The 27887-nt window shown below is 45.0% G+C and overlaps 2 protein-coding genes and 1 long non-coding RNA gene across 9 annotated transcripts; all 3 read right to left on the bottom strand.

Annotated features, from left to right (window-relative positions):
- Positions 1–372: 372 nt before the first annotated feature.
- On the bottom strand, positions 373–3850 carry LOC146491078 (uncharacterized). The gene is made up of 2 exons (XR_014872193.1): positions 2472–3850; positions 373–2436 (listed from the first exon to the last, which is right to left on the bottom strand). It is a non-coding gene; the product is annotated as an uncharacterized LOC146491078 (long non-coding RNA).
- Positions 3851–6615: 2765 nt separating this feature from the next.
- plcxd1.1 (phosphatidylinositol-specific phospholipase C, X domain containing 1, tandem duplicate 1) lies at positions 6616–16369 on the bottom strand. 3 transcript variants are annotated; one of them, XM_085150120.1, is made up of 7 exons: positions 15052–15288; positions 14755–14868; positions 12790–12932; positions 12440–12568; positions 11311–11466; positions 10655–10838; positions 6617–10573 (listed from the first exon to the last, which is right to left on the bottom strand). In XM_085150120.1, the coding sequence occupies exons 2-7, from the start codon at positions 14861–14863 to the stop codon at positions 10329–10331; spliced, it is 966 nt and encodes a 321-aa protein (XP_085006246.1). In that variant the 5' UTR covers positions 14864–14868; positions 15052–15288; the 3' UTR covers positions 6617–10328. The 3 variants fall into 3 exon arrangements, with proteins under 3 accessions (XP_085006243.1, XP_085006245.1, XP_085006246.1); XM_085150117.1 differs by having other exon boundaries at positions 6616–10838; positions 15052–16369; XM_085150119.1 differs by having other exon boundaries at positions 6616–10838; positions 15057–16369.
- Positions 16370–16566: 197 nt separating this feature from the next.
- jade3 (jade family PHD finger 3) lies at positions 16567–26128 on the bottom strand. 5 transcript variants are annotated; one of them, XM_085150101.1, is made up of 12 exons: positions 25737–26128; positions 24094–24155; positions 23936–23995; positions 23133–23215; positions 22896–23053; positions 22201–22391; positions 21678–21889; positions 21365–21532; positions 21019–21135; positions 20382–20840; positions 20008–20125; positions 16567–19221 (listed from the first exon to the last, which is right to left on the bottom strand). In XM_085150101.1, exons 3-12 carry the CDS (start codon positions 23982–23984, stop codon positions 18464–18466), a joined length of 2313 nt encoding a protein of 770 aa, XP_085006227.1. In that variant the 5' UTR covers positions 23985–23995; positions 24094–24155; positions 25737–26128; the 3' UTR covers positions 16567–18463. The 5 variants fall into 5 exon arrangements, with proteins under 5 accessions (XP_085006227.1, XP_085006228.1, XP_085006229.1 ...); XM_085150102.1 differs by lacking the exon at positions 25737–26128 and adding an exon at positions 25143–25730; XM_085150103.1 differs by lacking the exon at positions 25737–26128 and adding an exon at positions 25424–25730.
- Positions 26129–27887: the final 1759 nt, after the last annotated feature.

The following is a 27887-nucleotide window of genomic DNA, read 5'->3' as shown; positions in this document are numbered from 1 at the left end:
ACACTATGAAAGGCAGCAACAAGTTTAATATTCAGAAACCTAAAGTATGTATCAGCAGCAGAATGGACTTAAAAATAAATGTTTGTTTCAGTTCTATGAAGCTTTGAGTATTTTGGATTAGTAGTACCGCTGTGTTTGTTGCATCATATTGCTGTAATTGTTTATATGCTTTATATATTCTGAGGTAAGTTGATCTATAGTGTTACATCATATTCTATAAGGATGTTATGTGTTTGTATACTTTCTGCCCAGTTTGACCCATTTAGCAGAAGTCAGCCTGTTTAAGGCTCTGATATCTATTCTGTATGACTTAAAGCAGTTATGACATGGTCTGATTTTCTCACCCAGTAAAGGAATATTTAATATATCAGTCTACTCTTCATTCTATCAGAAACAGTTATCACAGCTTGTACATTTGCTTTTTACACATATATGTAAGCATTGAGCCAAATTTACTAATGCCAACATATTAAAAGAACAATATTTGTCTCTTATATATAATACATCTATATATACACTGTCAAAGATACTTGTCTTTGAGTGAAGATTTAAGGTGATAGGAAATATAAATGACTTCAACTTGAATCTTTACTGAAGCTCAGTGTTTGACACAGAGTTCACTCACATGTGCTGTACCAGTGTACCTGCACATGTGATGTGACAATAGAAGTGATTTGATTTGAGAGTTCAAACTCACTGCTGTAATAACTAATAATGATTAATATAATAACTATAATATTGGCCATCTCATATTTCCACTGACTTTAGTCTCATGAACAACATTAACTATTTGTTATTTACTGGCTAATCTTATATGACTGTTCAGTACAGATATGAAGCCCAACAATCATGTTTTACAGTCCTGTGGTCTCAGCCTCAGATACTTATTAAATCACACAAAGCTCATGTAGAAACAAACAAACAAACAAAATATGTTCTCCTTCATTTCTGTCAACCACACGTTTCCAGCTATCATGGTTGCTAGGCAACCTGGGCAGCGCCACGGAGGCTAGACCGTCCCATTTCACAAGCCTCGCACTTCCGGCCTTAGCGGTCTTTGAGTACGCGGCCCTTGAGGACCGTTGAGGCTGCGTACTTTAAGGCTGCAGACCCTGAATTGAGATACAGCCAAGGACAAGAAACAAAAGACCACCAAAGTAAAACAGGAAGTAACAGATGACAGACTCAAACAGGAGAGCTTAACACAGAGACGAAAGACAAACAGGAAGGAACAGTCTGGGAGCACAGGATGGATTAACCCACGGATCCCGGGAACAGACGCTCCCAACTAAATAACACAAGAAAGTCACATCCACAAACACAAAAGCCCGAGACACTCCGTCTAATACATTGTAAACACTGCAATAGTTACACTCTTTTGCACACGCTCTACAGTAAAATAGCAAAGGACAAAGTTCACAGGCTAGAGTTAAATATCAACCACATATATTCCACCTCTGTAATATTCTCACCACTGTTATATTCTTTGTCAATAGTCTTAATCTTATAATTGAGCGATTTGCAGTGTTGGGAAAGTTACTTTTGAAATGTATTCGATTGCAGATTACAGAATACATGCCCCAAAATGTATTTTGCAACGTATTCCGTTACGTTACTCAATGAGAGTAATGTATTCTGAATACTTTGGATTACTTAATATATTATCATGCTTTTTTTACAACTAATGAATGTCCTATTGCTGTGTGATTATTACTATTACTGAGGGTTACTCGCCATACCAATAGCAACTAGATTTTTAAATCTTAATATAAAATGAGTAATAGGGTGGACATTAGGCAAGGCTGAACTTTTTGCAGTGATCTAGTATAGAAAACCTTTCCACGCGTATATAAAACAGGTCTGCGGCTCCGAACCGTATAGGGACCTATGGCTAATATTTCGGGTTCCGTGTTGGGTTCCTAGCAGAAAACTAGCTTTACTTTGTTGTCTGGGTCAACTTTGCTAGCGAGAGACAGAGGGAGGCGTTGAAAGGCTGCTCCAGCGGAACTTATTGTTTGGGAGGAAAACAGGAACACAGTGTACAGTCGAGTCTTAATAGCTTACTTACCACTGGGCTTGTCAGGCACTCTTTTTGGCTGCATGGTTATTATTATATTTACATGCTTCCAGCTCCCGTTTCTGCTCGGTGGCAAGTCGTACTTTTCTACTCTCCTTTTTCTCCCTTCCTCACGCACAAATAATGCCTGTAACACTCTGCTATTGCTTTCATATTAAATCATTTAAAAAAATATTTCTTCAAGTCATTATGAGACACAAAATTGAGACACAGGGCATCTGAGCCTCTTAATGCGTGTTTTGTTTGGGTTTCCAACATGTGGAATTACCGAAAATAGAGAGGGCATAGCCTAACACAGTGGTTCCCAAACCTTTTTCGCTGGGCCCCCCTTTGTTTTACAGAAAAATGTTCGCGCCCCCCTCGCGCGCGCACACACACGCACGCACGCACTAACACATCCTCCAACCACACACACACATATTTTGCTCAATTGCGGTTTATTTCACACCTCAAACATTTAGTAAACAATTAAGCAAATACAAGTAATCTGCACTAAATTACAGGTAGTAAGAAAATAAACTACTAACTCTTTTACACTACGTCCACACTTTTGAAAACGCAGCTCTTTCGTCCACACGTAAACGGCGTTTGGAATCACCGAAAACTGAGATTTTTTAAAACTCATTTTTTGCGTGTATGTGTGGACGAGGAATACAGATTCGTACAGTTCGTCAGGCAACGTCAAAGGTATGTGGCTTTTTTCACGTCACGCCGTGCGCACGTTATTGCTTACATGAGAGGAATTGCAGAATGGCAGATAGTCAGATTAACAGTATTTTGTCTCTATCTTCAGGTTTTACACGCTTACATATAAACAAGCAGTTACTGTCCCTCCATTTACAAAGTCAGAGGCGTCACGGCGTAATTATTTTTACATGTAGTTGTTTTTTTCCTGTGTAATTATATTCAACATTTTTTTTAAAAAATGCCTCTCTGTGCAAAATGGGTTTAAAGACATAAACAGCTGTGGGATACTGTTTGTCCGTGATTTGAACCGGGGAACAAATCGTGGCAGGATCAGCCTGATATTATTTGTATCCCACTGTAACTTTACTGTGTAAAGAGCAAACATCTCCAAAATTTCAGGAGTAGTTAGTCATTACAAGAAGTGTTGGTGAACTAAAAATCAAGAATGTGGGATCCTGTTTGTCCGTGATTTGCTCCCGACGCAGGGAAAACCAATTTTGCAGGGGAGACCAACCTCGGCACTTGTGCAGGTGAAGCCAAAGGAAGATATGCTTCACCATATTTTCTAGTCTTTGGCTTAGAATAAAGTTGGTTTGGAAACATATTCAGCGATGCTTCATCTCCTGCTTTGCGTTTGTCTAGGCGCCCCGTGCTAGCAGTGTCCAAGCGTTGTTTTGTTTTTCCCTTTTCATGCCGCGCCCCCCCTGCAATGGCTCTGCGCCCCCCCTAGGGGGCGGGCCCCACACTTTGGGAAGGTCTGGCCTAACATATGAAACAGGAAAAGACCACCGTGTAATCCCTTTATTTCAACAAAGTAACTGTATTCTAAATACCACCCTTTTAAACGGTAACTGTAACGGAATACAGTTACTCATATTTTGTATTTTAAATACGTAACGGCAGTACATGTATTCCGTTACTCCCCAACACTGGCAATTTGTATATATTAGTGCTATTTCTTCAGTTTGTAAACTTTGTAATATATTGTATTATTTCATTAGTTTAGTCTGTTACTGTTACTGTCTTGGAGCAATTGTAACCCATATAATTTCCTTAGGGATTATTAAAGTATTCTGATTCTGATGTCACAGACAGACCTGAGTAAAATCCACTCTCTGGGGTCAATAACACTGAATGAAGTAACTTGGCACATCAGAGAATTCACTCAGGAAATCAAACTGAAGTTTAAAGAGTGATGAGTGACATGAGGCGGTCGCTTTTCCATTCGTACCTACTCGGATCGACTCAGCACGGTTTTCCATTAGGTCATAGTTCATGGTACCTGGTACTTTTTTAGTATCCTAGCTCCAGGGCCGGATTCCAAACAAGAACGAGTTCTGAGCAGGTACTAACATGTGGTTGTCAGACTGCATGTCACCGATTGGCTGGTCAGTGGCATCACTCGATGAGTCATAACAGCATCTCCTCTTTTAAACTCATCAACGAGGACACAGCTGCATAAAACAAGGCACAGTAGGTATATTCCCGCCTCCAAGGCCACCTTTGTTGTAGTTAGATGCATTGGAATGACAACGACCGCTCAAATTTGTGTCAGGATACAGACAGCATTTCTGAGACATGACAAAATTATTTATGACAACATCTACTGTTAAAATGATTATTTAGCCTGTGTGCACAAAAATGGTCGATATGACATTTTTTAATCACAGTAACCGGTAAAGTGGAGGTGGCTGATATTTACACCAGGAAACTGGGTGTAGTGCAGGGGTCACCTCTCAGAGGTGGCAATTCAGCTATTTGACTCATGTTACAGTGGCTCAAGAGTGAATGAACATGGTGCAATAAAAGTGGTTTTAGGAGTACTTTTTTTAAACTAATGACCTACAAATTCTATTCAGGTGTGTTGCAGCAAGGACACCTGTAAAAGTTTCAGGACACCGGCCCTCGAGGACTGGAGTTCAACACCTGTGGTGTAGTGGGAAGAACAAAAGGAAGAGTGAAGCTGCAGAGTGTGAGGAGTGTCAGAGTGAAACAATTTAAATTGCCACCTTCAGGCTTTTTATTCCAGTTTGTGCAGCTCATGCTGGGGCTTCAGTTATGCTGCTGTATTTTTGGATCATTTGCAGATGATTTTTCAAAGACTCGCAGACTGTTAACATTTAACTTAAAGTTTCTCATTTAGTAGCATGTGTGTGTAAGATGGGTTTTCAGTGTAAAGCATTAACTTTTAACATCCCAGCACGACTCAGCCTGGTGTTGTGGCGTTTTATCATTGTAAAAGCTGTGTTAAATTAATTCAAAGCCATTCATAAATATAAAATGTGATAAACTAGTGTTTAATTTCACTTTAAAATAAATGATTAAACAGTTCACAGCCACAGTGGAAATCAAAAGTGAGGCAAACTTTTTTAACTGTGGGAAAACCCATGTTTATTCCACAGCACAGCCTGGTGGAAAAGCTGTGCAGGACACACCTGCAGACATGAAAAGCTGTCACTGTGGGACTCCTGCAGGTGAGCACGAAGAAGCAGAAGCACTGCAGATCATCAGCTGAACAATGAGTGTCATTGACACTGTGCTCCAATTTATGTCCCTAAAATAACGTTGTGGTGATTTTAGCACCTCAACTACAATAAAGAGGAATTCAAGAACAAATGTGTTGTGTTATTTCCACAGTTCTGCACATAGCATAGACATTGTGGTTTAACAGAATTAAACCACAGCTGTGGCAGAGCAGCGTGGTAAAAGGCGGCGATACTGACTGAATGATGACACCATCACAGGAAGCTGGATGTCAGTAGCAGTAAAGCAGAGATGTGAGGTACACAGTGTGCTAATGTTTCATAGACACACACAGCATTTATTATTTCTGTAACAGCAGTCACCTTGAGTTGCTTTGTATTACAAAGACCCTACACTGATACAGAAACACTGAGACGACCCCCTGTGAATGAGCAGTCAGCTCTAAATTCACTGCTCTAAATTTTAAGTGAAGATGCAAAGAAATCGTGCTGTAGAAATGGAGTCTGAAGTGTCTCCTGAGCAGTCTCTATATTGTTGTCCCACAGTTCGTCATACATGTCTTCTTCCACTGTGGATGAACATTTTTGTAAATTATAACCTTCTGTTATGTAATTCAAAACTTTGTTTGCATGTGAAAGCGTTCAACCCAAGCACATCTTTGTAAAAAGAAGGCTCATATATCGTGTTTCAGAGTGCAGTGTATGAAACAGTTGATCTCTTTTATGACTCCACTGGTGAACAGGTGACTTTGGGATGTCTGTGCACCATCCTGTTCACACTATACTGAAGATCTAGTTTCACATGTTTAATTCAAATCTGGGTGCCTTCTGCTCTTTGTGTGAGACACGAAGAACACAACATCGCAAAGTAATGTGGAAATACAGCTTAGCTTCTTATTGAAAGGAAGAGGATGGTGTGGGAGCTCTCTCTTCTCCTGCTCACGCTGAAGTTCATGTGTAACATCTGCACACTAACCCATCATCAAGTTACAAAAACATCTGCATCAAACTGTCTTATATGGAAGGAAAATCCTGTAGATGAATATATATTTGTTTTACTGAGGCAAAAAGCAAAATATAATGAGTGAGGTGTTTTAACATGATCCACATTACAGCTGGCCCCAGGATTTCAGTTACACCATTTAAATCAATCATGTGAGCAATGCGTCATATTTAATCACGTCGAGAGTCGGGGTCTGGCAGCTGCGATTGGTTGTTCTAGCTCTGACAGTCTCTGAATAACTGAGACTGTTAATATAAAGTATTGAAATAGAATAACTGTCATCTTCAGTGATGCCACACAGACTGCATCTTCTGTCCTCCTAAATTAAAAAAAAACTCAGTTCGGCAGCTCTGCAGTGATAAGTAACTGAAGTGTGTCCACTTCCTGATTCTCCAGGAATTCTCTTTTCTACTGATTTATAATATAGTCTTCCAAGTTAGAAGCTTAGATATGAACTGAAATGTCAGTCAGTATGTTCAGTTTTATACCTGTGCTGATTTCTGTCAGGCGTTTTCTAACACACACCTGGATAAACAATTCAGAGGAGGCAACTGAACTGTCCCTGAGCATGAACTCAGTTACAGCCTGCTGGCTCATTCTCAGACTCTCCTCTCTTGCATCAATTCAGTTCAGTTCATTTCAGTTGGTGTACAAGTGGAGACGCGTGGGTTTACCGCCCAGTTATTGCCACATGGCTTCAGGAACGTCACTGATATAGAATGTGTCCGTTGAGTCTTTAGTTCCTTGGAAGAAATCCACCATGACATACGAAACCAACTGTGACTGATGTTTATGTACCGCCTCCACCCCCTCAGGCACATAAAGGCTGAACATTGACAGAAAAGACATACTGACATATGTTCTTGTAAAAAGCAAAGCTGTGTGAGTTATTCTTGCTTAGACCTCTAAACACTCTGCTTTTCTGGATTTGGAGCTTGGCTAATGCTTACAGATGAGGGTATTCCATCCATAAAGGGCAGTTGAGAGGTCAGAACCACAAACTGACCGGCCCTGTAGTGATTACTGCAGCAGCTGCCTAAAGGTGGGCTGTGGGATTTTGTGAAAAATAGTGTAAGAATACTCATTGGCCACCTCATGAGAAAAATGTAGAACCAGAGACAAGAAATATATCTGTGGGCTCATGTTTAAGCTCATGTGTAAGCTCATGTGTAAGCTCAAAACATGTTGGAACCAAGTTTTATCATAAGGGAGTGGCAGAAAAAACCTGTGGGATGGGTGTTTGTTTGACAGTGTATGCTTTCACCAGCTTCCACAGTTTTCATTTTCCAGGTAGCATCATGACCTTCAGAGGACAAAGTAGTTGATGTACTAAGTCAATTTTTTACTCTTTAAGTGAAAAAATACAGTAGTAGTAGATACTAGTAGCAGTAGAAGATTAGAGTGTCTTCTACCAGCTATTATATATAGAAAAAATCATGAGTGCATTAGATTAATGCACTCAGCTTTAACATCTGTTATGCTGAGAACAAGCAGAGACAATCAAAAAGAATAATAGAGATCTAGTTGTGGCTGCATTATACCGATATCTGCCTCCCACTGATAAGAATGAGAGTTTGTCCTGTTTTTGCATATTTACATTTTTCAGATCATCAAATTTGAATATTGGACAAAGATAGTGATGAAAGTTATGTAAACCTACCTGACCCATGTGCAAAAGTAACGGCCCCTAAACCTGATAATAACTGGCTGTTCCACCACCAAGTATTTGTGATGCCTTCAGTGAGTCTTTCATGTCACTGTGGAGGAACCACTCTTCTTTGCAGAAATGCTTTAATTCAGACACATTCGAGGATTTTCCAGCATGAACGCCTGTTTAAGGTCACATTGAAGCAGCTCAGTCTGATTTAAGTCCGGACTTTGACTCCAAAACATTCATTTAGTCTTTCAGAGTCTTTCAGCCAATCAGAGGTGGACGGGCGATCGTGGCTCAAGAGTTGGGAGTTTGCCTTGTAATCGGAAGGTTTGAGCCCCGGCTCGGACAGTCTCGGTCGTTGTGTCCTTGGGCAAGTCACTTCACCCGTTGCCTACTGGTGGTGGTCAGAGGGCGCCAGTGTCCGGCAGCCTCGCCTCTGTCAGTGCGCCCCAGGGTGGCTGTGGCTACAATGTAGCTTGCCATCACCAGTGTGTGAATGTGTGCGTGAATGGGTGGATGACTGGTTGTGTAAAGCGCTTTGGGGTCCTTAGGGACTAGTAAAGCGCTATACAAATACAGGCCATTTACCATTTGTTGCTGTGTTTTTGATTAACTGTCCTGCTGTATAAGCTCTATCAAAAAGAAAAGTTCAAAGTTTTAAAGGTTTTGAAGGTTCCGTCTATCATTGTACTTTTAAATATCAGAGGAGCCACACGTCCATTCACAAGCTGATTACAATGACAGCTGTCACTTGTGTCATTCCTTATATGTCGTGCGTCTGTAACTCAGTTTGCATTAGCTCTGTGTTTCAGCCTTTAGGATGATGATGAACTTCAGTCACAGGAAACCTGAATAAAGGAGATCCAGAGGAGATGGACGGGATCAGCAGGGGGAAGAAAAAACGAATGATGTAACAAACATATCAGATTTTCTGAGCTCTGTGCTCCTTTCCTTCACCTCATGACACAGAAAGTGGTCAGGAAAAGACAGAGCAGTCAGGTCAAACACTGCGCCCTGCTGGTGAAACCCTGCAGAGGGCAGATCACTCCGGCTGAGTTCAGCTGTAATGGGAAAAACCTCTCACACTGTGCTGATGAGTCAGGGAACAAAAAGAGGATTTTCTTACAAATGCTTGTGTTTATTGAAAAAGCTCATGTCCACAGGCACAGCGGCACAGCATCATTGGAAGGAAAGCCTCAATCTACTGGCTAAATCAGGCTTTAGTAGAACAGTGCTGTGTTCATGCAAATATGTTTTCCATGCAGTTTGCATAAGTTTCACATCTCTTCTACATTCTCTGTGGTTAAATACGAAATAATATTGCACACACAATATTATAAAAGAGTACAGTCACGTGTGCTCGCTGAATTCGTTGTGCTTATTCGTGGGTCATTTCAAAATAAAATCAAGCAGCAGTTCCCATCTGACCCCTCACAATAAGCTGATTCTTTCAGATTATTTACTGATGCCACACATATCTTTACCTTCATACTGGGAATATTTTACACTCATGATTACTTTCATAAGTGCACATGAACCCGTCAGGGCTGAAAACACATTTAAGCTGCATCTCGATACATGCTCAGTCATCCAGGTAAAGAAATACCAATAAAGTTGAATCTGTTCATCTGGATGCTTTCAGTGGGAGAAACGTTTTGTTATCATCCTTTTTCAGTGAGAGTTTAGAGACTTCTTCAGTCTCAGCTGACTGCAGGTCTCCAACCTTATAAACAGTACTTCTGCACAATGACTGAAACCAGCCCACTGAATGAACACTGGGCTGTTTCTTCCACTGAAAACGCCAAGTCGAGATGGACAGAATCAACCTTTTGGGACATTTAAACTGTGTTTCAGTCTGCAGCAGTTCGACTTTGTGAAGATGTTTCAGCTCTTATCCAGAAGACACCAGGTGTTTAACGCCACTCAGTTTAACTCTGCAGACCTCTGAACTCTGTTCCTGATCTCTGAGCAGCTGTGAGCAACAGTGTGACGATCTGTCACAGTTTAAGTGCATCCTGGGTAAATTTCAGGCTCATAACAGCAGGTGGGACAGGGGAGAGCAGGTGAAGGCTCGCTTGTACGGTAGGGTCATGTTGCAGCTGACTGTGAGGGGTTCGGATCGATCTCACGCAGCACGACCCAGCTCTAAAAAGCCTACGCACTGGATTATTTGTAGAATTATTGCTTCGGTCAGCGTAACGTGAGTCCGGCCACGGCGCTGCCTCCAACATTGCATAAATAATGAGGTGAGTGTAAACAAACAGTGCAGGTCCAAATACCAGAACGTCTCTTTTCAAGCAGCTTAAAGGCTGAAACGTTCATGTCTGAACAAATATTCAAGTATTATTGTGTCACCGCTAACAAAAAGGCCTGTGTGCTTCTCATGCTGTGGTTCACGTTCTCCTCAGGTCACGCTTGTTACAGTCACGAGGAACGCTTCAGAAGCTTCTGGTTCAGCGCCACGACGGTGGGCACAAAGCGGCTCTCCGAGACGAAGTCGCCGGCGATGATGTTCAGCGAGCCGTCCTCCTCGCCGGGCGTCTGCTCTTTGACCCAGCCGAGCAGCGTCGGGTACGTGGACATCACCAGGTCCTTCAGGGACTCAGTTGGGTGGGTGCAGATGTACTTCAGGTCCTCCGTCAGATTAATCCCCGTCACAAAGAAACCTCCTGAAACACACACGGTGAGATCCAGATGGTGAATGTGTTTAATCCTCACCTGTCTGACATCATGACTCATCAGCAGGTCACCTGGTCTCCTGTTTTGTTGCTTCATGCGTTCAAACTCGTCAATCAGAGCCTCGGCTTTGCATTTGTTGGCCCACCAGTACGGGATGTCCGGCCACAGCTCAGTGTGCCGGCGCTCCGTGCTGTGCTCGTAGGACGCGATCACCTGGTAGCCCGAAGCCCAGAGCTTACGAAGAGTGACCTCTGCCTGAAAGCAACACATCAGAGCCGTGAACGCCTTAATAATCCAGGTAATGCAATCACCACGGCTCCCATAATCCTACCTAAAAGTTTAAATAAACCCCACCAGGCTCTTTAATATGAGTTAAAGGTCAAAGAAGTACACTTAATGGAAGTACACTTTTTTGATATATGAAGTTTGTGTACGGTCGGTTTTAATGCTTGCACATTTTGTGGGCGGAGCTAAACTGGAGGAGGCATAAATGGATGGATGAATCCTCTCTGTGTTTGATACCGACACTGGCTGACTGATGCGTGTGCGACTGCCGTGAAATGGGTTCATCCAGTGTGAGCTATTTAACAGGAGCGCCCTGTCAGCATGGAGGGCAGCACCTCTGCTGTAAATCTGTAAAACAGGGTACTTTGGGATTCTGTGCCGGCTTCACCCTTACAGTTAGAAACCTATGAGATGTTTCAGGAAACAGGAAGTGCGTCCGTACCTTTTTGGGACAGAGTTTGGAGGCAAACACGGTGCGTATGGTGGTGAGCAGCACCGCGTGGAGCTCCTGGCTCAGGCCGAGGAAGTGGCTGAAGGAGAGGACGACCACCTCTTTGGGATGAGCGTCCAGCCACTCTCGGATCTCCGTCAGCACTGTCTGTCAGAGACACAGGCGAGCTCAACCCTCACACACCAAAATGAACTTTATCCAGCCCACGTGCACAGCTGATTTGACGTGTTATTGCTGCCATTTTGTTCCTAATGATGTAGTCCTGCTGTTTTCTGTTCCTGCTTTAAAACACATGTGTGGGATTGCTCATGTCAAACATAGTCAAAGTTTCTAAGAATGTAGGGATACAAGAACATAGGGATACTCTTACTCTGTGTGTGTGTGTGTGTGTGTGTGTGTGTGTGTGTGTGTGCTCACTTCCAAGGTCTTTTATGGAAGTTATCACAGAATATCACAGAATATCAACCAAAAACGCAGAACAAACCTGAAAGGTATAAACTGGTTTTCATGTCATTCAGTGAACGCGTATTAAAGGAAAACGCGACTCAGCACTTTCTGTCAAGCTTGTGATTCACATGTTCACTGCAAACTTCATGCTACTTGCGGTGTCATTTGTGACTGTCGTTAACAAGCTCCTCCCACCACCTTTCTCAGGATCATCCTCACTCCAGACTGAGGGGGACTGACGGTAATTTTAGATTTCTGAATAATCGCACTGACAGCTTCACCTTCTCTCCTGTCGCTCCGTCACCCTGGTGCAGGTTTGCAGTCCTGCCTCTGACGTCCGGTGACAGCTCTTTGGTCTTGCAGTCTGTGGACAGCGGTGCTTTATTCGCACACCGAGCTAAGATCAGGAGTATCTGACTGGGTGATTGTGCTACGTGGGCCACACAGCCATTCTGTGGGCGTCTGTAGGGGATCAAATACTTATTTCAAACTGAGTTTCTGGATTTTTGGTTGATATTCTGTTGCTCTCTATTGAAACATAACTTTCTCTGTAAGCCGTGAAGAAGAAAGCTAAAAGCCAGACTGGATAACCATGAAGCCCACCGAATTTCAAATCTAAACCTGTCATGGATTTAGCATCTGTTTGCATATGTGTGACCGGGCTGTGAGTCACCTCCACAGTGAGCGTGGTGTAGACGCCATGGTAGAAGTACAGGTGTGTGGAGCTGTCGTTGGGCCTGTGTGCGATCCTCAGGTCGCAGTACCTCACCCCACAGTCCAGCTGATGCTTTATACAACACTCCTGAAACACGGAGGACACACAACTCATCACAGCAGGTCCGGCTTTATACACAAGAAGGACTAACACAGGTACAGTTACAGCCTGTCATCACATTGTGCTCTTCCTCCCCACTGTCAGCCACTGGTGGAGGATCGTGGGATGGCTGGGTTTCTCCCTGATACTGTACAGTGTAATCCGCCTGAGGCGGCAGCTGTTTCAGACCAGTGCTGTAAAAGTATTACCTGGGTTTTTGCCCACTTGTACACAAATGGGCGAATGAGGGGCTTCATGAATTTGTCGAGCTTCTGCAGCATGTCAGGCTGCATGAGGTCGATGGGAGACCTGTCGTCCATATCCAGGCAGTAGGTTATTGCATTATGGCTGCCTGAAAGGGACAAAGATAATCCTGAATGTTCCACTTTGCCCTGACAGACTTCCTGCACATATGAAGCTGTGGATCTGGAGCTTCTCTAACCCCCAAACTGATCCCAAAACCTTTAAAGTCACACAATAAATACTGTTTTTGGCATGGGTGTGTGTAAAAAAGGTGCTTCATCAATGTCTTCATTTATTAATCAACCATTTTTAGCAGCTTAAACGACCGAGTCAGCACATGTATGATCCTTGTTAAAGCCGCTGTTCCTGTTTCTCTGACAGATATTTCAAATGTTCAATAAAACCAGGAAAATGTAACTGAGAAAATGAATTTTCATTTTACTGCTCGCGACAAATCCGAGCTCATGTGGAATTTGGCAGAAACGATGTGTCATAAAAGTTGGGACGGATGCAACAAAAGTGTGTGAAAGTCACCGGTGCTAAAGAGAAGATCAAAAGTGAGCTGGCAGCAGGTCGGTCACATGATCAGGTAGAAAAAGATCATCTCAGAGAGGCGGAGCTTCTCAGAGGTTCACAACCTGTTTCAGAATCGCAGTCCTCGCTGAGAACATCTCATTATCTACACAACATGCCATCATCAGCACACTCAGAAGATCTGGGGGAATCTCTGTGCGCAGGCTGATGACTGTAACCTTCAGCAGAAACACTGCCCTGTGATAAATCTGTGCACGGCTCAGGAACACTTCCAGAAACCAGTGTCTGCAAGCAGCTCGGCGTGCCGTCCACACATGCAGTTACACCTCCGTCACACCGACACAAAGCCACGTGTGACCATGCTGGGGAAACGGCACTGCCTCCTCTTTAAAATGGACCAAGGCAAAGAGGAAACTGATCTCATGTCGTGTCTTAGTCTTGAAAAGATCCACTTCTCCATCCAGAATCAAATCTGGGGTCTTTTTCTGACAAACCTCTCTAACCTTCAATTTAAGGATGTTCCTGCTGACTAAATGATTTGCTTATTCCATAGAGGTCCGATGTGTGTCTGTGTTAATGGGAATGTGAAGCTCAGTGGTGTTGCAGCTAACTTCTGTGTGGTTTGTAAGAAAAGGGTTTGTTAGTATCAATCGCCCCTCCTGGGTTGTGTTTTTCTGTTTATTTGTTTGTTTGTTTGTTTTCTTTTTTCTTTACCTATGTGCTAACATAAAACGTTCTGTTTTGTATTCAATGTAACCTGTTTTTGTGTTTCACTTTTCTTTTCTTTTTTTGTAAACTGTATCCACAATCACTCACTGATTCAAAACAGTTTTTTCTGTTCTACAGTGAAGAAAATGCGCCTTTCTTTATGTTTTACTCAGCGTCTGACTTTGTTGATGCTTTTCTGGGTTTGTACTTGTGGGTCAAGAAATAAAGCCACTCACTAAGACGACAATAAGACATGCTGCATAACAAACAGAAATGCAAACACACAAATCTGCATTTGGCTTTTCTTGGTCTCCTTGCAGCACATTTCCTTTATTGCTCCAATCTTTCCTTTCTTACTGAGTCTGCTGTTTGATCTCAGATTTCTGTCATTGGTTATTTTAATTACCACTTTCCTGAGATAAGATAAGAGACACATAATAAAATTGTAGTTCAATAGGAAACAGTTCAATCAGGCAGAAAACATGAAGAGGCTGATAAATGAATGAACAGGTGAATCTCTGACTGTCAGAGCAGCAGGTGAACTGTGTGTGTGTGAAATGTGGACACAATGTGTTCATCACGTCCTCACAGTCAGAGAATCATCAATAAACCAGAGATAATAAGACAGAACAAACTGATTCAGGTCCCATCACACCATCAGCACCATCTTCCCCCAACACCAGGCCTACCTGGGATGGCCAGGTGGAACAGCGGGATGTCCCACAGCGCACATGGCAGGCGAGACATCCAACTCTCCATGGGCAGCTCCATCAGGCTGGGCTCACTCAGCCCGGACATCACTGCTGCTGACACACACACACACACACACACACACACACACACACAAACACAGGTTCACTGATTACATTGTTATTAATGTTTAATAAAGTGAAAGTGAGCAGGTGCGTGCACTGCGCTGTTTCACAGCAGTAAACTTGCGCGTGCCTGTGTGTTTATGTGTGTGTGCTGCAGTCAGCCCTCCTCACCTCACCTGATCGTCACTCTGTGTCTCAGATCCGTTTACGCGAGCACAGCCCGCTGACAAAGGCCACGAGCCGCCGGTCTGAGAGCGCGTGCACGAGTCATGACCGGAGCGGCACATTAAGCATGTGTGACGGACACGCGGAGGAAGCTGGGATCCTCCGCAGCAGATCTCTGTCTGTTACCGGTGAGCCGTGACCCGCCGCGCGCTTCCGGTAGCCGCTGCGAGAGCGCGGCTCCGCTCTTAAAGAGACCGCAGGACCGCGAGGCTGCTGCAGCCCTGCGCGCACACGCGGCTCACCTCCAAAATGCACGTGAAGGTAAAACATCTGGAGAGACGTCAAGACGTTTGATCAGCTGATGAAACGCCTGTACATAAAAGATGGACATTCTCTCCCATTTCCAACAGGGGGCGACTCGTCTGGTCTTCCTGTGTTTATTGTGGGACTGTACAGGTGCCGGACATTCCAGTGAGCACACTGAGAGTAGACGTGTGACCCAAGAGCAGCCAATAAAGTTAAAATGACAGTCAGTCACAGCAGGACTCACAACCTCAGAAGGATCTCCATCACAGTTCCATCTAGTGGAGGGAGAGGGTCTCTGTAAATATGCGCAGTTACTCTCACTGGACACTTGGTACACCTCACTAGCACCAGATTGAGGCTTCGGAGCTGATCATTGTGAGATCATCGCACAGCTGACGACCACCCCGAACCAGGCAGGATGGATCCAGACATGGTCAATGGGAAAATCCCAGCAGATCCTAAAACAATGCTCAGTTTGAAGTTCAGCGGCTCATCATCAAGAGCACTGAGCTGCTGCTGTGATTGGCTGATTAAATATATGAGTTAAAATGGAAACAATTAAAATGAAGGCAGTGCCAATAAAACACAAATGTGTGACTGCTGCGGGACAGAGGTGACTGGGTGGTGTGAACTCTTTCCCTGCTCTATCATACGCACCATCTCCATACCCACCTCCACCTCTGACCCAACCACCCTACAAGCACTCTGATTGTGTTTGACACTATTGTTTATAAAAGATTGTGTTGTATATAAGACTTAAGTGTCACACTGAGGGGTGTGGGAGAACTGCAATTTCAAATTCCTGTGTATGATCTGTACACGTGGTTTTTGACAATAACACTAACTTTGAAGTATGAAAAACATCTGATTGTTTTGTGTCAACGGTTTTATTTAAACTACACACGCTAAGTGCATCACAGGTACATTTCACAGGCCCAGTGTCCTGAAAGCTTTGGAAAGATAAAAGAATGAAACGTGTTTTATTATTGTGACTGAGTGATGTTTAAATTTATTTCATAGATGACGACACACTGCCCTCCCCTACAAGAGTATCGATACCAGTACCAGCAGTATTGACCCTCTACTTACTTGGCCTTGGATTAATACCATAAGTATTGCAGTATTGTGCAGCAGTACCTGAAACCACAAACAGAAAACCTGCTTGCTGACTTTCCCTGAAAACCGATGAACATTCAATTAATTCAAGCATCAGACTTTAACATTTAGACTTTATTAAAAAATGATTTTCCAAACGAGGAACAAACATGAAAAAACATCTTTGTGAATATGTTAGTGTTGGAGCGCCGTGGGTGGGCGCACAGCTTCACTCTCACACACACAGGCTCAGAATGGCGAGCGATGGAGGTCAAAGTTTAACTCTGGGCTTCATGTAGTGTTTCCTGCAGCCGCTCCACCTGCCTGGAGCCGCCGAGGATTCAACCTTTGCTCGCAGCTGAGCCGACAGGCCCGTTTACAGCCTGTGACCATGCCTGCGGTCTGTGTGGAGACACCACGCTGAGACACGAGAGACGGTTTCTGTTAAATGAGGAAGGATCTGCGTAAAAATGAGGTAAAAATGAAGGTATAAAATAAAAGCACTGACTCAGCATCTGTAGAAAAATAGGACAAACCCGTGACGGGTTCTGTTTCTGCAGCTCAACCCAAAAAGAGAAACCGACTCGTTTCAAATATGGCGCTTGCCTCCACCTTCTGATTGCTGCTTTGGTCCTGGAGATGATGTCACTGTTTTGGCCATGTTTGTGGACACTCGAGCTTTAGTGGTTCGTGGGCAGCAAACAGGACACGAAAACTGAGCGACAGTGTGCATGCAGCTCAACTCAGACCGCCGACTAATATCATTACTGCAATAAACCAAAAGCAGACGTCTGAAGGTCAGAACGTCGACGCAAGACCACACGCACATTCACCAGAGGTTGCATTTGAACGTTATAACTGAACCTGATCGATACTGAAGCGTTCGCAGTGAAATCGCTCTCCAAGATGGTTTAATCCTCAAAGCGAACCTCTCGGCTGCTCGTAGTGACACAAGTGGAGAGGCGGTTAGATCATGTGGCAGCAGCACAGATGTTGTCTTTTACCCTGTTTCTACACCCGAACGCGTCAGTCGAGCTCTGAACACGTTTTTCTGATTTTCAGATCACAGCTGAGGTTTAAACTCCGCCCCATGACAGCAACTTTGCGTGATTCTCAGCTCCAACAGCCCTTCCACCTGAAACAAGCTGTTTACCACTGCTCCTGGTTATTGTCTTCTGATTAGCTGCCCCTCTAGCTGTTCCAAGCAGCTTGTAGGCGGGGTTTCTATTCTCTCTCTGTGACTTCAGAGGGCCAACGGTATACAAAAAAAAAAAAAACACTCTGATAAACTGAGTGTTCAGAGCAGTTGGAGCTCAACTGACGCGATCATCGAGCAGGAAGTACAGGTACACGACAGGAAGTAAGGAGAAGAGCATGCCCACTTTTTATTCTATTTTTTTTGGGCTGAGCAGCAAGAATTGCACCTCGTAACAAAAACTGCAGCTCGCTTTCACAATTAAAGTTTGTGATATAATAAAGGCTCATCATGATGATTGAAGACCTCAGTTCAGTGTCTGTCGCACCATGGAATGTGTTTCTATTGTTTCTAACTGTTTCTGGAAGCTAAAGCGTGTGGAGTGTTTCTGCACACAGAAGGCATTTGTGTTTTCAGAAAGGTAGACAAAGAGTTGCAGCACCTCGGTGTGAAGGCAGAGGCAAGGAGACGTGCAGCGCTGACGGGCGGGAGTCACGTGGTATTTACATGTGCACACAATACACAAGGGTCCGTCCCCCCCACAGCGCCTCCCGCCCCGAGCGTCCCTTCAGAAATCCTGTCCTCCTCTTCTTGGCAATGTGCTCATTAGCTGTTAAATCACTGACCATTCTCAGGACCAACATGGGTGGAGACAAACATCGTCACATGATGGGAAGACAGCGCCGGGTGTGTAAGTTTCTGCACGTGCGCTCCAAGAGATGCTGGGGCCGGAAACATGGTCGGTATGCTAGGACTTAGCAAGCAGATCGCCTTCACGGTACATCCTCGTGCGGACCATCAGCCCCGCAGTTTGCACAGCCGTCACCTCTGCATGGCGTGCCTGGAGCCCGGTGCCTGTTTCCCTTTCCTCGGAATGTCCGGCAGCCCGAGTGGCCGCCTGCACTGACCTTTGGCCTCTGGCTCAGAGTCGCTGAGCTCAGCGTCTGGGCAGTACCCATCGCTGTCCTGATACGATCGCGCGCTCTTCAAGCGGTGCTCTGGTGCTGGTTTGGCCCACAGCCTTTCCTTGGCACCGCTCTTCCGGGACAGTTTGTCTGCCCGCAGGTCCTCGGTGGTCCGGACCAGGTTGATTGTGGCCTGTTTGAAGGAGCGGCCAAAGTGCTCCATGGCGGACTTGCGAAAGACGCTCTTCTCGTTTGCAGTGTTGCGGTCAGCGGGCGTCTGGCACGAGCCGTCTCTCTGAGCAGCGCCCTTCTCCAGCACGCCATTAGATTTGGCCAGGCGTGCTCGGTCTCGCTCCAGTCTGCCATTGCTGTTGGAAGGCTGTCCGTGAAGCGCGCCGTGCATCGTCAGAGGTTTCCCGCTTGGTTTAATGTGCTGCGGCGCACCGCTGGTGGAAGACGTTCGGCCGGTGGAGCGCTCATCTCTGATGCTGCGGCCGTGCAGCTGAGGCTTCCCCTGGCCCACCCCCTCACCGCCGTGCTCACCCACGTTCCCGCTGTTGTCTGGGCACAGCGGTCCGTTCCCAACACCCAGAGCTTTGGGCATCTTCAGCTTCAGAGTGATCCTCGGAGGAGGCCGGGACAGCACACTCTCCAAGGGGAACGAAGCAGGAAGACCTGCAGAGAAAACACATGTTCAGTCCCTTTTTCTCTTTTCCATAATCACATCACAGACAGCTTAAGAGTCCTCACAAACTACTGTTTTATCCTTTACTTCATCATAAAAAAAGAATCATAAATGCATCATAAATCCTGCTGATCCTCATGGAAAACAACTCCTACCTTCGTAGAAATCCCCAACACCCACATTCAGCTGGTTTTAAATATACCATAACTTCAGTAAATTTAATGACGCTTCCAAACATCACCTTCATACCCAAGTTATTGTGTTACAGTTGTTACATATATTAATTTACATAATTATTCAAAACTCAAACCAGCTGTTTTACAGTGTGAACTTTGACCCCATTTCTGATTAGTCACTGTAAAATCTGGGCTCGCCCCTCAGCAGGTAACTCAGGCTCACTTGGAGCTTCAAGTTAAGCTTTGAAAGCTGTGATCCAAATTAATTATTAATAAATGGAAAGAAATCAAAATGATCCAAATCATAAAATTAATTTATGATACTGACGGGATGTTCTTCTTATCACATACCGAGTGTTGGTTTCTACCTGCTCATTAACAGGTAAAATACACAGAAACTTTTCATAGGGGTCAAAAATCACTAATTTCTCACTGAAAAGCTTTGACAAGTTGAAAATAATCCTATGTGGGATGATCCCTCTGAACTGAGCAGAGTCTGAGCTTTGCTTTGTATTTTTCTGTGTCACGTGACCTGCTCTGAGGTCAGCTGATACAAAGAGCAAGTCACGGAGCCGGTGCTGCTTCTCACTGTGAACTCACCTGCAGACATCTCCTGGTTCGTGAGCTTCACATGCAAGTTGAACATTTGCTCCTGAGCTTTGCTCTGCAGCAGCTTCAGCTTCTCCCGCCGACTCACCATGTAACACAGGTTCCTCACCTGCAGCCAGATACACACAACTTTATGAAAGACAGCAGTATAGATGGGATCTGATTAGCTGACAGCAGGTTCACTCCTCAGAGTTTCTATAAATGCTACTGAATCAGCAATGGTTGCTCTGACACTGAGTACATGCTCCGATCCTTTAGGCTAAAGCTAAAAAACCACATCACCACTAACACAGGCTGCGCGCACACACACACACGAACACACACACATGCACGCACGCACGCACGCACGCACAGGAAGCACCCACCCTTTCTAGGTCCTGCCTCAGGTGCATGAACATGCGCATCCGGGTGTGGATGCTGTCCTCCTGCGGCTGGAGCACCAGCTGCTCCTCCTCCTCTTTAGGGGGCAGCAGAGCCCTGTTGAAGCTGCTCTTCCTTTTCAGCTTCCAGTACTGGTAGATGAAGTCCACCAGGTGCGGGGACAGCCCAAGGTCCCGGGCCAGCTGCTCAGGCTCGATCAGGGTGTAGAACTCCTCCTCCAGCTCCTGCAGCCGCTGAGCTCGCTGGCCCCCCTTCCCCGCCTCTCCAGGGGCTTTGGATCGAGCCGGGCTCAGGCCGGCCTCTCCGGCTTTGGGCTGGCTGTGTTTTAGGCAGTACGACTTGAACTTGACTTCATCCCCTTCATCCAGGATCGTCTTCATCTCCAGGCTGTGTTGGAACGCACAGGTCACGTGGAAGGGGGTGGTGCAGTTCTTTACTGAACACTGAATAGGGGGAGAGAGCGGATCGAGTTACTTGAGGGAAAAGCCAGCTTACGTCCAGCTCCAGTGAAGACTTCTTGCTGCAGACGCTTCGAGGATCATAAAAACAAACTTGAATGTCTGCAGCCATGCAATCAGTCTAAAGTAATCTCTATGCCATGAAACGGAAGGAATAACTCACCTGGATGCACGCACCTGTCTTCAGCTTGCACAGACTGCAGATCAGAGACCAGCGACTGGGGGGGATGTGGGAGACTTTGGTGATGGGCTCCATCCTCTCTGGACAGGCGATGCTCACCTGCAGGATGGAGGCCGAAAAATAGAAGGCGATGAGGAGCACACAGAGGACACGACAGCACCACACATTTTCACTGTCACTATCATTTCCGCACATGTGCTCCTTTATTAAAGGTCTATAGACCAAAGCAGTAAATATTTTATCTCAGTCTCTGATACAAAAAAAAACCAAAACATTATTTGTCACTGTTGGTGTTGCACCCACTTCCCCTCACCCCGGATTCACTTACCTCAGGGATCCACAGAGCGCAGCTCACATGAGCCCACCTTGTGCCGGCTCGTGTCGCCTTCATGGCCCCGCCTTTCTGGGGACACAGGAGGCACTGCGGGTCAATACCGAGGACGCATGTCCGGCATAGCCAGTTACCAATGGGCACCTTAACAATGCCGTAGCACGCCTGCGGAAAGAACAGCGGGATGCAAGTGATGTGTAACCAGAACATCAGCAGAAACAACACAAAAACACAAGTGTGCTGCCCGGGGTTCCGACACACGCTCCAGTCACAAGGTCAGGGCTAGCAAAAGCAGAAAGGCGTTTCCTACCTGGTGCACACAGATGTTGCACTTGTCACAGAACACCATGTCGTTGCCCTCCTCGCTGTCCGGAGAGCGGCACACATCGCAGATGACGTCTTCATCGTATTCAATCCCCAGACCCTCCACTGTCTCGATGGCGTGCTTCATGTTGTCGTGGCACTGCCTCTCCAGCGCCTCCATCGCCCGCTCCATCATTAGCTCGTCCACCGGCTCTTCACCTGCAGGACCAAACAGCAACACCCCACGTGATCAGACACTCCCGACAACAAGAACAGAGGTGTCTGAAGTATTCAAAGTGTGGACACTGCCGCCCCCCCCCAGTGGGCAGCACCGGTGCTGCAGATGGCCCTCATTTATAATAAACAGGAAGGTTTAACTTTGAAAAACAGCCAAATATTAAAATACTCATAAAAATACATGTAAAAAGCCTCAAATACAAAGCCAACAGAAGACAAAAACAAATGTGCAGAAACAGAAAGAAGGAAGATGCGTCACTAAGCATCACGCTGGATCTTCGGGCCCGTCTTACCCATGCGTTCAAGCTCGTGGTTGAGCGCGTGCAGCCAGTAGAGGTCCATGTCATCCAGGTCATAGCGGCACATGGCATCCGCCAGCTCTTTGATGCTCACGAATCCCGGCTCCTTGGACTCCTGGCTCCAGCACTGGATGTACTTCTTCTGGTGGGCGTACAGCATTTCCTTCTGCTTCTCCGCGATTACTCTGAAAAGAAACAGCAGAGAGCCGTTAGACTGAATAGCTGAACCAACCAGAACCTGCTTCAAAGAGAGCCAACAAACACATTTAAAGGTCAAAGCTGTAATGATTGCGATATCTCCTCCTGCTGTGATTGAGAGAGCGAGGCGATCAGTTGACGCTGAATGCATTTGCTCTTCTGTTTGCACTTTCAGACTGGTCTGTGGTCATGTTGAAGCCATGGCACAGATTCTTTCTCCTCCTCCTCCAGGAGACGCAGGAGCATTCCCGATCCAGCTGACAGGTGAATTCCCCCCCCAGGGCTCCTACCACTGGGTCATGAGATACCTGAGCCGGTTCCCGTTGGGGTGGAGCTCCTCCAGAGCGTTCAGTCTCTGAGGCTGTGTCTGACGTGGTCATGTGCTCAGCTACGGCTGACTCGTGTCACTTGAGTACGCTGATCAGCGTACTCAAGTGCCTGTATGAAGAGGAGGTGGCAAACTAAGACGTTTGGGAGGCGGTCGGACTCACCTGACAGACGGCTCTGGGATGGTGTCTGGGCTCGCTGGTACCTGCACTCCTTTCTCCCACTCCTGCTTCCAGGTGTCTGCCAGCAGGTAGCAGTCCTCTGGGGAGATGTGGTGGGAGTCAGGCAGCTTCATTGCACTGATCAGGTCTTTCCTGAACACCTGTGGGGGAGAGAGACGCACACAGGTAGTCAAACGCCATCCTGACATTTACTGACGCTCAGCAAAGTCTGATACACACCTCAGCTGGCTTCTTCGGGTTGGATGCAGGCGTTCCAGGTTTGCTCCCATATTTGTTGGAGGAGCAGAACGAGGTCGATGGACCTGAAAGAAGAAAGAGGCGAATAAAAAGAAATGAAGGAGACAGTTTGGTCTGGGTTACGGGTCACGCTGCCATGCCGCGACTGTTTTTGGACCCCAAGCCTGAGACGTGTGGTCAACCTGAGAGGGGTGTACCTGTGTCCGTCTGTTCTCACATCCAAAACACCAGGAGGCAGCACAGTTTCGCTCTGTGACCGACACTCTTCAGTTGATTGAAACTTGCCATCACTAGAGGGCAACGTTAGGCTGAGGTGTGGCATCAGATTTTGATGTTAATTTTTGGTTGTTGTTGTTTGTTTGTTTTTAAATCAGAAAGGTTTCCAAAGAACAGTTTAAATATTAAATAAGAATCTTTTTGGTCTTGGTCAATTCTTTAAACATGTTAAGACAATGTCTCCACAGAACCACGAACAGCATCCATGTGACGTGTTCAGGGAGACGCACGTCAGGCACATTTACAGGTGTGATGCACCAACAGCATAAATCTGAAATGCTCGAACAGCGTTTTCACATTTTAAAACTGGAGCATGCTTATTATTTTCCAGTTTTAATGATGCTGCCGTCTCACACTGATTATTCAAATGGGATCCTTTTGATTCTTTCGCACCAACAGGCAAGACTGCACACAGATCACTTTCTTCTGTTGTTACAGAAATAGTTACAGAGCAGTCACAGGTTAGAAATGATGGTGACGCCGGAAACGAAGTGGCAAGCTTAACTCACTCTCATTGTCAGAAGTGTCACTGCTGCTGGAGGACCGGAGGCGTTTCATCCTGTATCATCCTGCAGCAGCAAAAGAAGATGATGACATTCAAATATTGATGATTTTTAAGGCCAATGGAACAGAAGTTTGTGGACACAAAGAAGAAATTTGTACTCACCGTAAACTTCAAATTGAAAAGCATGCTAGTAGATTCTTCTGTCAGACCGCTTCAGTTCATATCTGCAAACCACAAGTAAATAAAGACATTTATAAAATTACTCAACTATTACTTCACTGATTACATGTTATTATTTTACATTTTATTGTATCTCTGTTGTAACTTTCTAATTCACTTGCTTTTAACGCGTCATCATCACATATGATCACTTTTGTTTTATTACTTTGTGTTGCATCTCTATCTGTGAAGGACGGAGCAGCACTCACCCGCCTCACAGGTGTCATACAGACACATCACACACAACAAAGACTTATAGCAGTTCTTCTTAAAAACATTTGGTTTTTATAACTTTTAAATCATATCTGTGTCAATAAACAGGAAGTGGAAGAGGCCAGAGCGACACCAGTCCTAGATACAGAACGCTGTTTCAACAGGGGGCACAAGCTTGACATTCCCCATGAAGACACGAGGAAGAGGAGGAGCCAGGAGCCCCTCTCCTTGCCATACCATAGTGATGTACACCTCACGTGAAAAGCTCAAGTCAACTTACAGTGTTGGAAGCTGTTGGTAAATATAACAGCAGGTTCTCCCTGATAAACAAAAATCATATTTCACTCCATGTTTGTGCTTTTCCACTTGACTTTTCAGTAACCTTAAGCACCAGAAGCTGCAGTTCCTTTATTGTCCAGCAGAGGCAGCAGTGAGTTAGTTCTCATAGACTCCCTCATGGACTCGAGGACCACAGTATTGTTTCTGTGTTGCCAATTTCCTCGTTGCCAGGTTTTTAAAATAGTGGTTAATGAAGGAGACACTCTCATGACTCTTCAAGTGACGTCATTGACTAGCCAATCGGTATCTTGCAGTCTGTTGACATCACATTTTCAGATCGCTTGGAACCCCGGTGGAGTATGTACAAAAAAGTACCGGGTACTATGACCTATCCCTAACAGAGAACCCTAAAAACCGCAACGAGCCTACCCGAGTAGGTACTAATACTAAACAGTGGGCTCACTTCTGCCCCCAAATAAAACCAGTATGGCAGCAGCTACCACTTCAATGCTGAGGGTTCCACGCTGACGATGAGTGCTCCCTCCATCTTTTATGTACAGTGTGTGGAGGCTGTTCAAACAGGTTCATATATGTAAGATCTCATTACTCCACAGCAAGGTGTGGCAGGTGTTCTCCACCTGACATCTAACCTGTGGAGGGAGGGCGCACGGATATGACGTCAGGTTGTTTAAAAAGCGCACCTGACAGGAAACTATGAGAAAAGGCTAACACACTGTTTACTTCCCTCCCTCCTCCAGTTTTGTGCCGTTTCTTGGCTCACCTGAAAGAAAGCCTCACACACCTGTGTAAAGTGTTGGCGCCAAACTGTAAGGCCTGCCCGCGGGCTGGGAAATCAAACATAGGCGCCTCCATCACTCAAACATGTCACTTCCTCGGAGGCTCTGAGGCGGGCATCTGTGCTGCTCCGCTGGGTTCATACCCCGGGAGCCTACCAGCCGCTTGTGGTTCCGGGGTAAAGAGGCAGGACGGCCCCAGAGAGAGCGCAGGCCCCGGGCCTGAAGGGACCGTCCAGGGCAGAGCCCAGAGCTCAGGCTCAGCTCGCCACCATATTGTTCACATTTTCCCGCTCATACCTGCAGTCCCGCCGCTGCCGCCCGCGTTATTCCGCTCGCACGGTCCTCACACGGCCTCGGCCCGGGCTCTGGTTCTGGACTCAGTACTTCTGTCCCCGCAGCTCAACGGGAGGATCCAGCTCTGCTGCCCGGACACCAACACGCCACAACGGCCCTATTGTACAGCGCAGCCCACCGGGTCCTAAACCCCGCCGTCGCAGCAGCCTCCGCCTTCCTCGGAGTGGTGCTAACGCTGCATTACCGCCCCCAAGCGGTGGGAGTGTGAACCACAGGCAGATTTTTGTTCGATAAAACGAGACTTGGAAAATGAAAAAGTCCGTTTGTGGCAGGGGCGGATCTAGAGGGGTGGCATTAGTTGCCATAGGGTGCCACTCTAAAATGATTTCTTGTCACCCCTAGTGCCACCCTAGTTTTGCATGTGACAGTGTTGTTTTTAAGTAAAAATAAGGTAGCATTAACACTTTGAGCCCAGACACAATTAAAAATGAACATAAATCCTAAAACTGAATATATTGCACACACACCTTTAACAAATGGTTTTTCCCATGGCGCAGACCGGCTTTATTTCTTGTTTTCACTAGTTTTCAGTAGATTTTGTAAACTTTATTGTTTATAAAATTTGTGCATACGTTTTCAAACTTTACAATTATTATTTGAATTTAAAGTTATAAAATAATTTACTAAACGTGTCTGTTGTTTTTACAGTAAAAAAAAAAAAGAAAATATATATATATATATATATATATATATATATAACATATATATATATATAACTACTACTAGGATTTTATTTTATTTTTTTGTGTAATTTCAGATCAGTTGTGTTAATACAGTATGTCAGTGAAAAAATAACTAAATTCAGACACGTGAGGTTGGGCCGAAAATAATTATACCAAACAACACAAAAAAAATTTAAAGGTGAAATACAAATGTAAAACCAAAAGTAGTAAAAATGGCCAAATATAATTTGGACCTCAGAGTGTTAAACCAGCAAATCATGGAAAATTAGGTTCAAATTTCTTTTCATCACGGTGCAGATTTCTGACATTTTGTGTAAATTTAAGTAACAATTTGATTTTTTCTAACAAAAAAAGTGTGAAACGTAAGTTAGATATGTGTTTTTAAATAAAACAACCCCATATTGTGTAACTTTCTGGATTTTATACTTATTGGGCTACATATTTATTTATTATACAAGCTATACAGGACATCAAAATTCACATTTCATGTAACTGAAATGTTTAATTATGTGGGCTACAGAAAATAATGAAGTTATTGACTATATTTATTTGAAACATGTAAACTTAATGCATTTGAATCATTTTAACCCTATGTAACACCTGCATATGTGTTTAAAAAACACTTTGATTTTGCCACCCCATTTGATTTCCATGCCAGCGTAAGAAAATTTCTCTTGATCCGCCCCTGGTTTGTGGGTCTTACAGTGTGAGTAGGTAGGGGGCACAGTCCATTTATCAGTCTTACAGTGCAAAGAACTCATCCAGCATCTACTATCCTACTGGCAGTCCTACGATCTTGTTGGGTTGTCGCTTCTCACGGGACGTCCAGCTCCTAAACCAGGATGTGAAGCTTAGCATCAGGATGTTTTCTGTTACACCTCTATAGAAGGCTGTGAGGCAAAGTGTTGGGAGCCCTGCTTTCCTGAATCTTCCGACGGGGTGGCTTTGTGCTTTTTGATGACTGCTATGGTGTTAGTGGAGAAGAACGGCTCATCAGCTATCACGTTCCTAGCAGACTGTCCAACCTGGTACTACGTGTACCTAACAAAGTGACCAGTGAGTGTGTTTTGAATGTGCAAAAAGTTTCAGACATCAGAAGAAATCTCCCTGAAGCACATCAGAACTGATAAAGTCCAGGAAAAGAAGATGGTCATTAAAGCAAGGCGTGGTATAAACACTGACCTCTGACCTCTTTAGACTGACACTCACACACACACAAAAAGAGAACATGCTCTAAGCCCTGACCTCCATCAGCAGAAGCAGACTTACACTGAAAAGAATGGTTGAAAACAAGATCTTTCAGCTTGTAAGCCTTGCAGCACAGGTACAAGAAGTGTGCAAACACAGGTGATGTCCCTACATCACAGTCAGGGAGTAGTAATGCACCACACTAAGCCAGAACGCTGGACAC

The sequence above is a fragment of the Neolamprologus multifasciatus genome, chromosome 23 (genome assembly GCF_963576455.1).
Source record: "Neolamprologus multifasciatus chromosome 23, fNeoMul1.2, whole genome shotgun sequence".
NCBI lineage: Eukaryota > Metazoa > Chordata > Actinopteri > Cichliformes > Cichlidae > Neolamprologus > Neolamprologus multifasciatus.
Note: the sequence above shows the minus strand (reverse complement) of the source record. Positions and strands in the feature narration are given on the sequence as shown.

Bases quoted from the DNA above. Each gene is read 5' to 3' on its own strand.
- plcxd1.1 (XM_085150117.1), bottom strand. From the start codon at position 14,863: ATGTCCGGGCTGAGTGAGCCCAGCCTGATGGAGCTGCCCATGGAGAGT. The intron at 12,569-12,789 runs GTAATACTTTTA...TCCGTGTTTCAG, and splicing joins ACAAGTGGGCAAAAACCCAG to GAGTGTTGTATAAAGCATCA. The intron at 10,839-11,310 runs GTACGGACGCAC...TGTTGCTTTCAG, and splicing joins CCAAACTCTGTCCCAAAAAG to GCAGAGGTCACTCTTCGTAA.
- jade3 (XM_085150101.1), bottom strand. From the start codon at position 23,984: ATGAAACGCCTCCGGTCCTCCAGCAGCAGTGACACTTCTGACAATGAG. The intron at 21,533-21,677 runs GTAGGAAACGCC...TTCTTTCCGCAG, and splicing joins GCAACATCTGTGTGCACCAG to GCGTGCTACGGCATTGTTAA. The intron at 20,841-21,018 runs GTGAGTTATTCC...CCCCCTATTCAG, and splicing joins AGACAGGTGCGTGCATCCAG to TGTTCAGTAAAGAACTGCAC.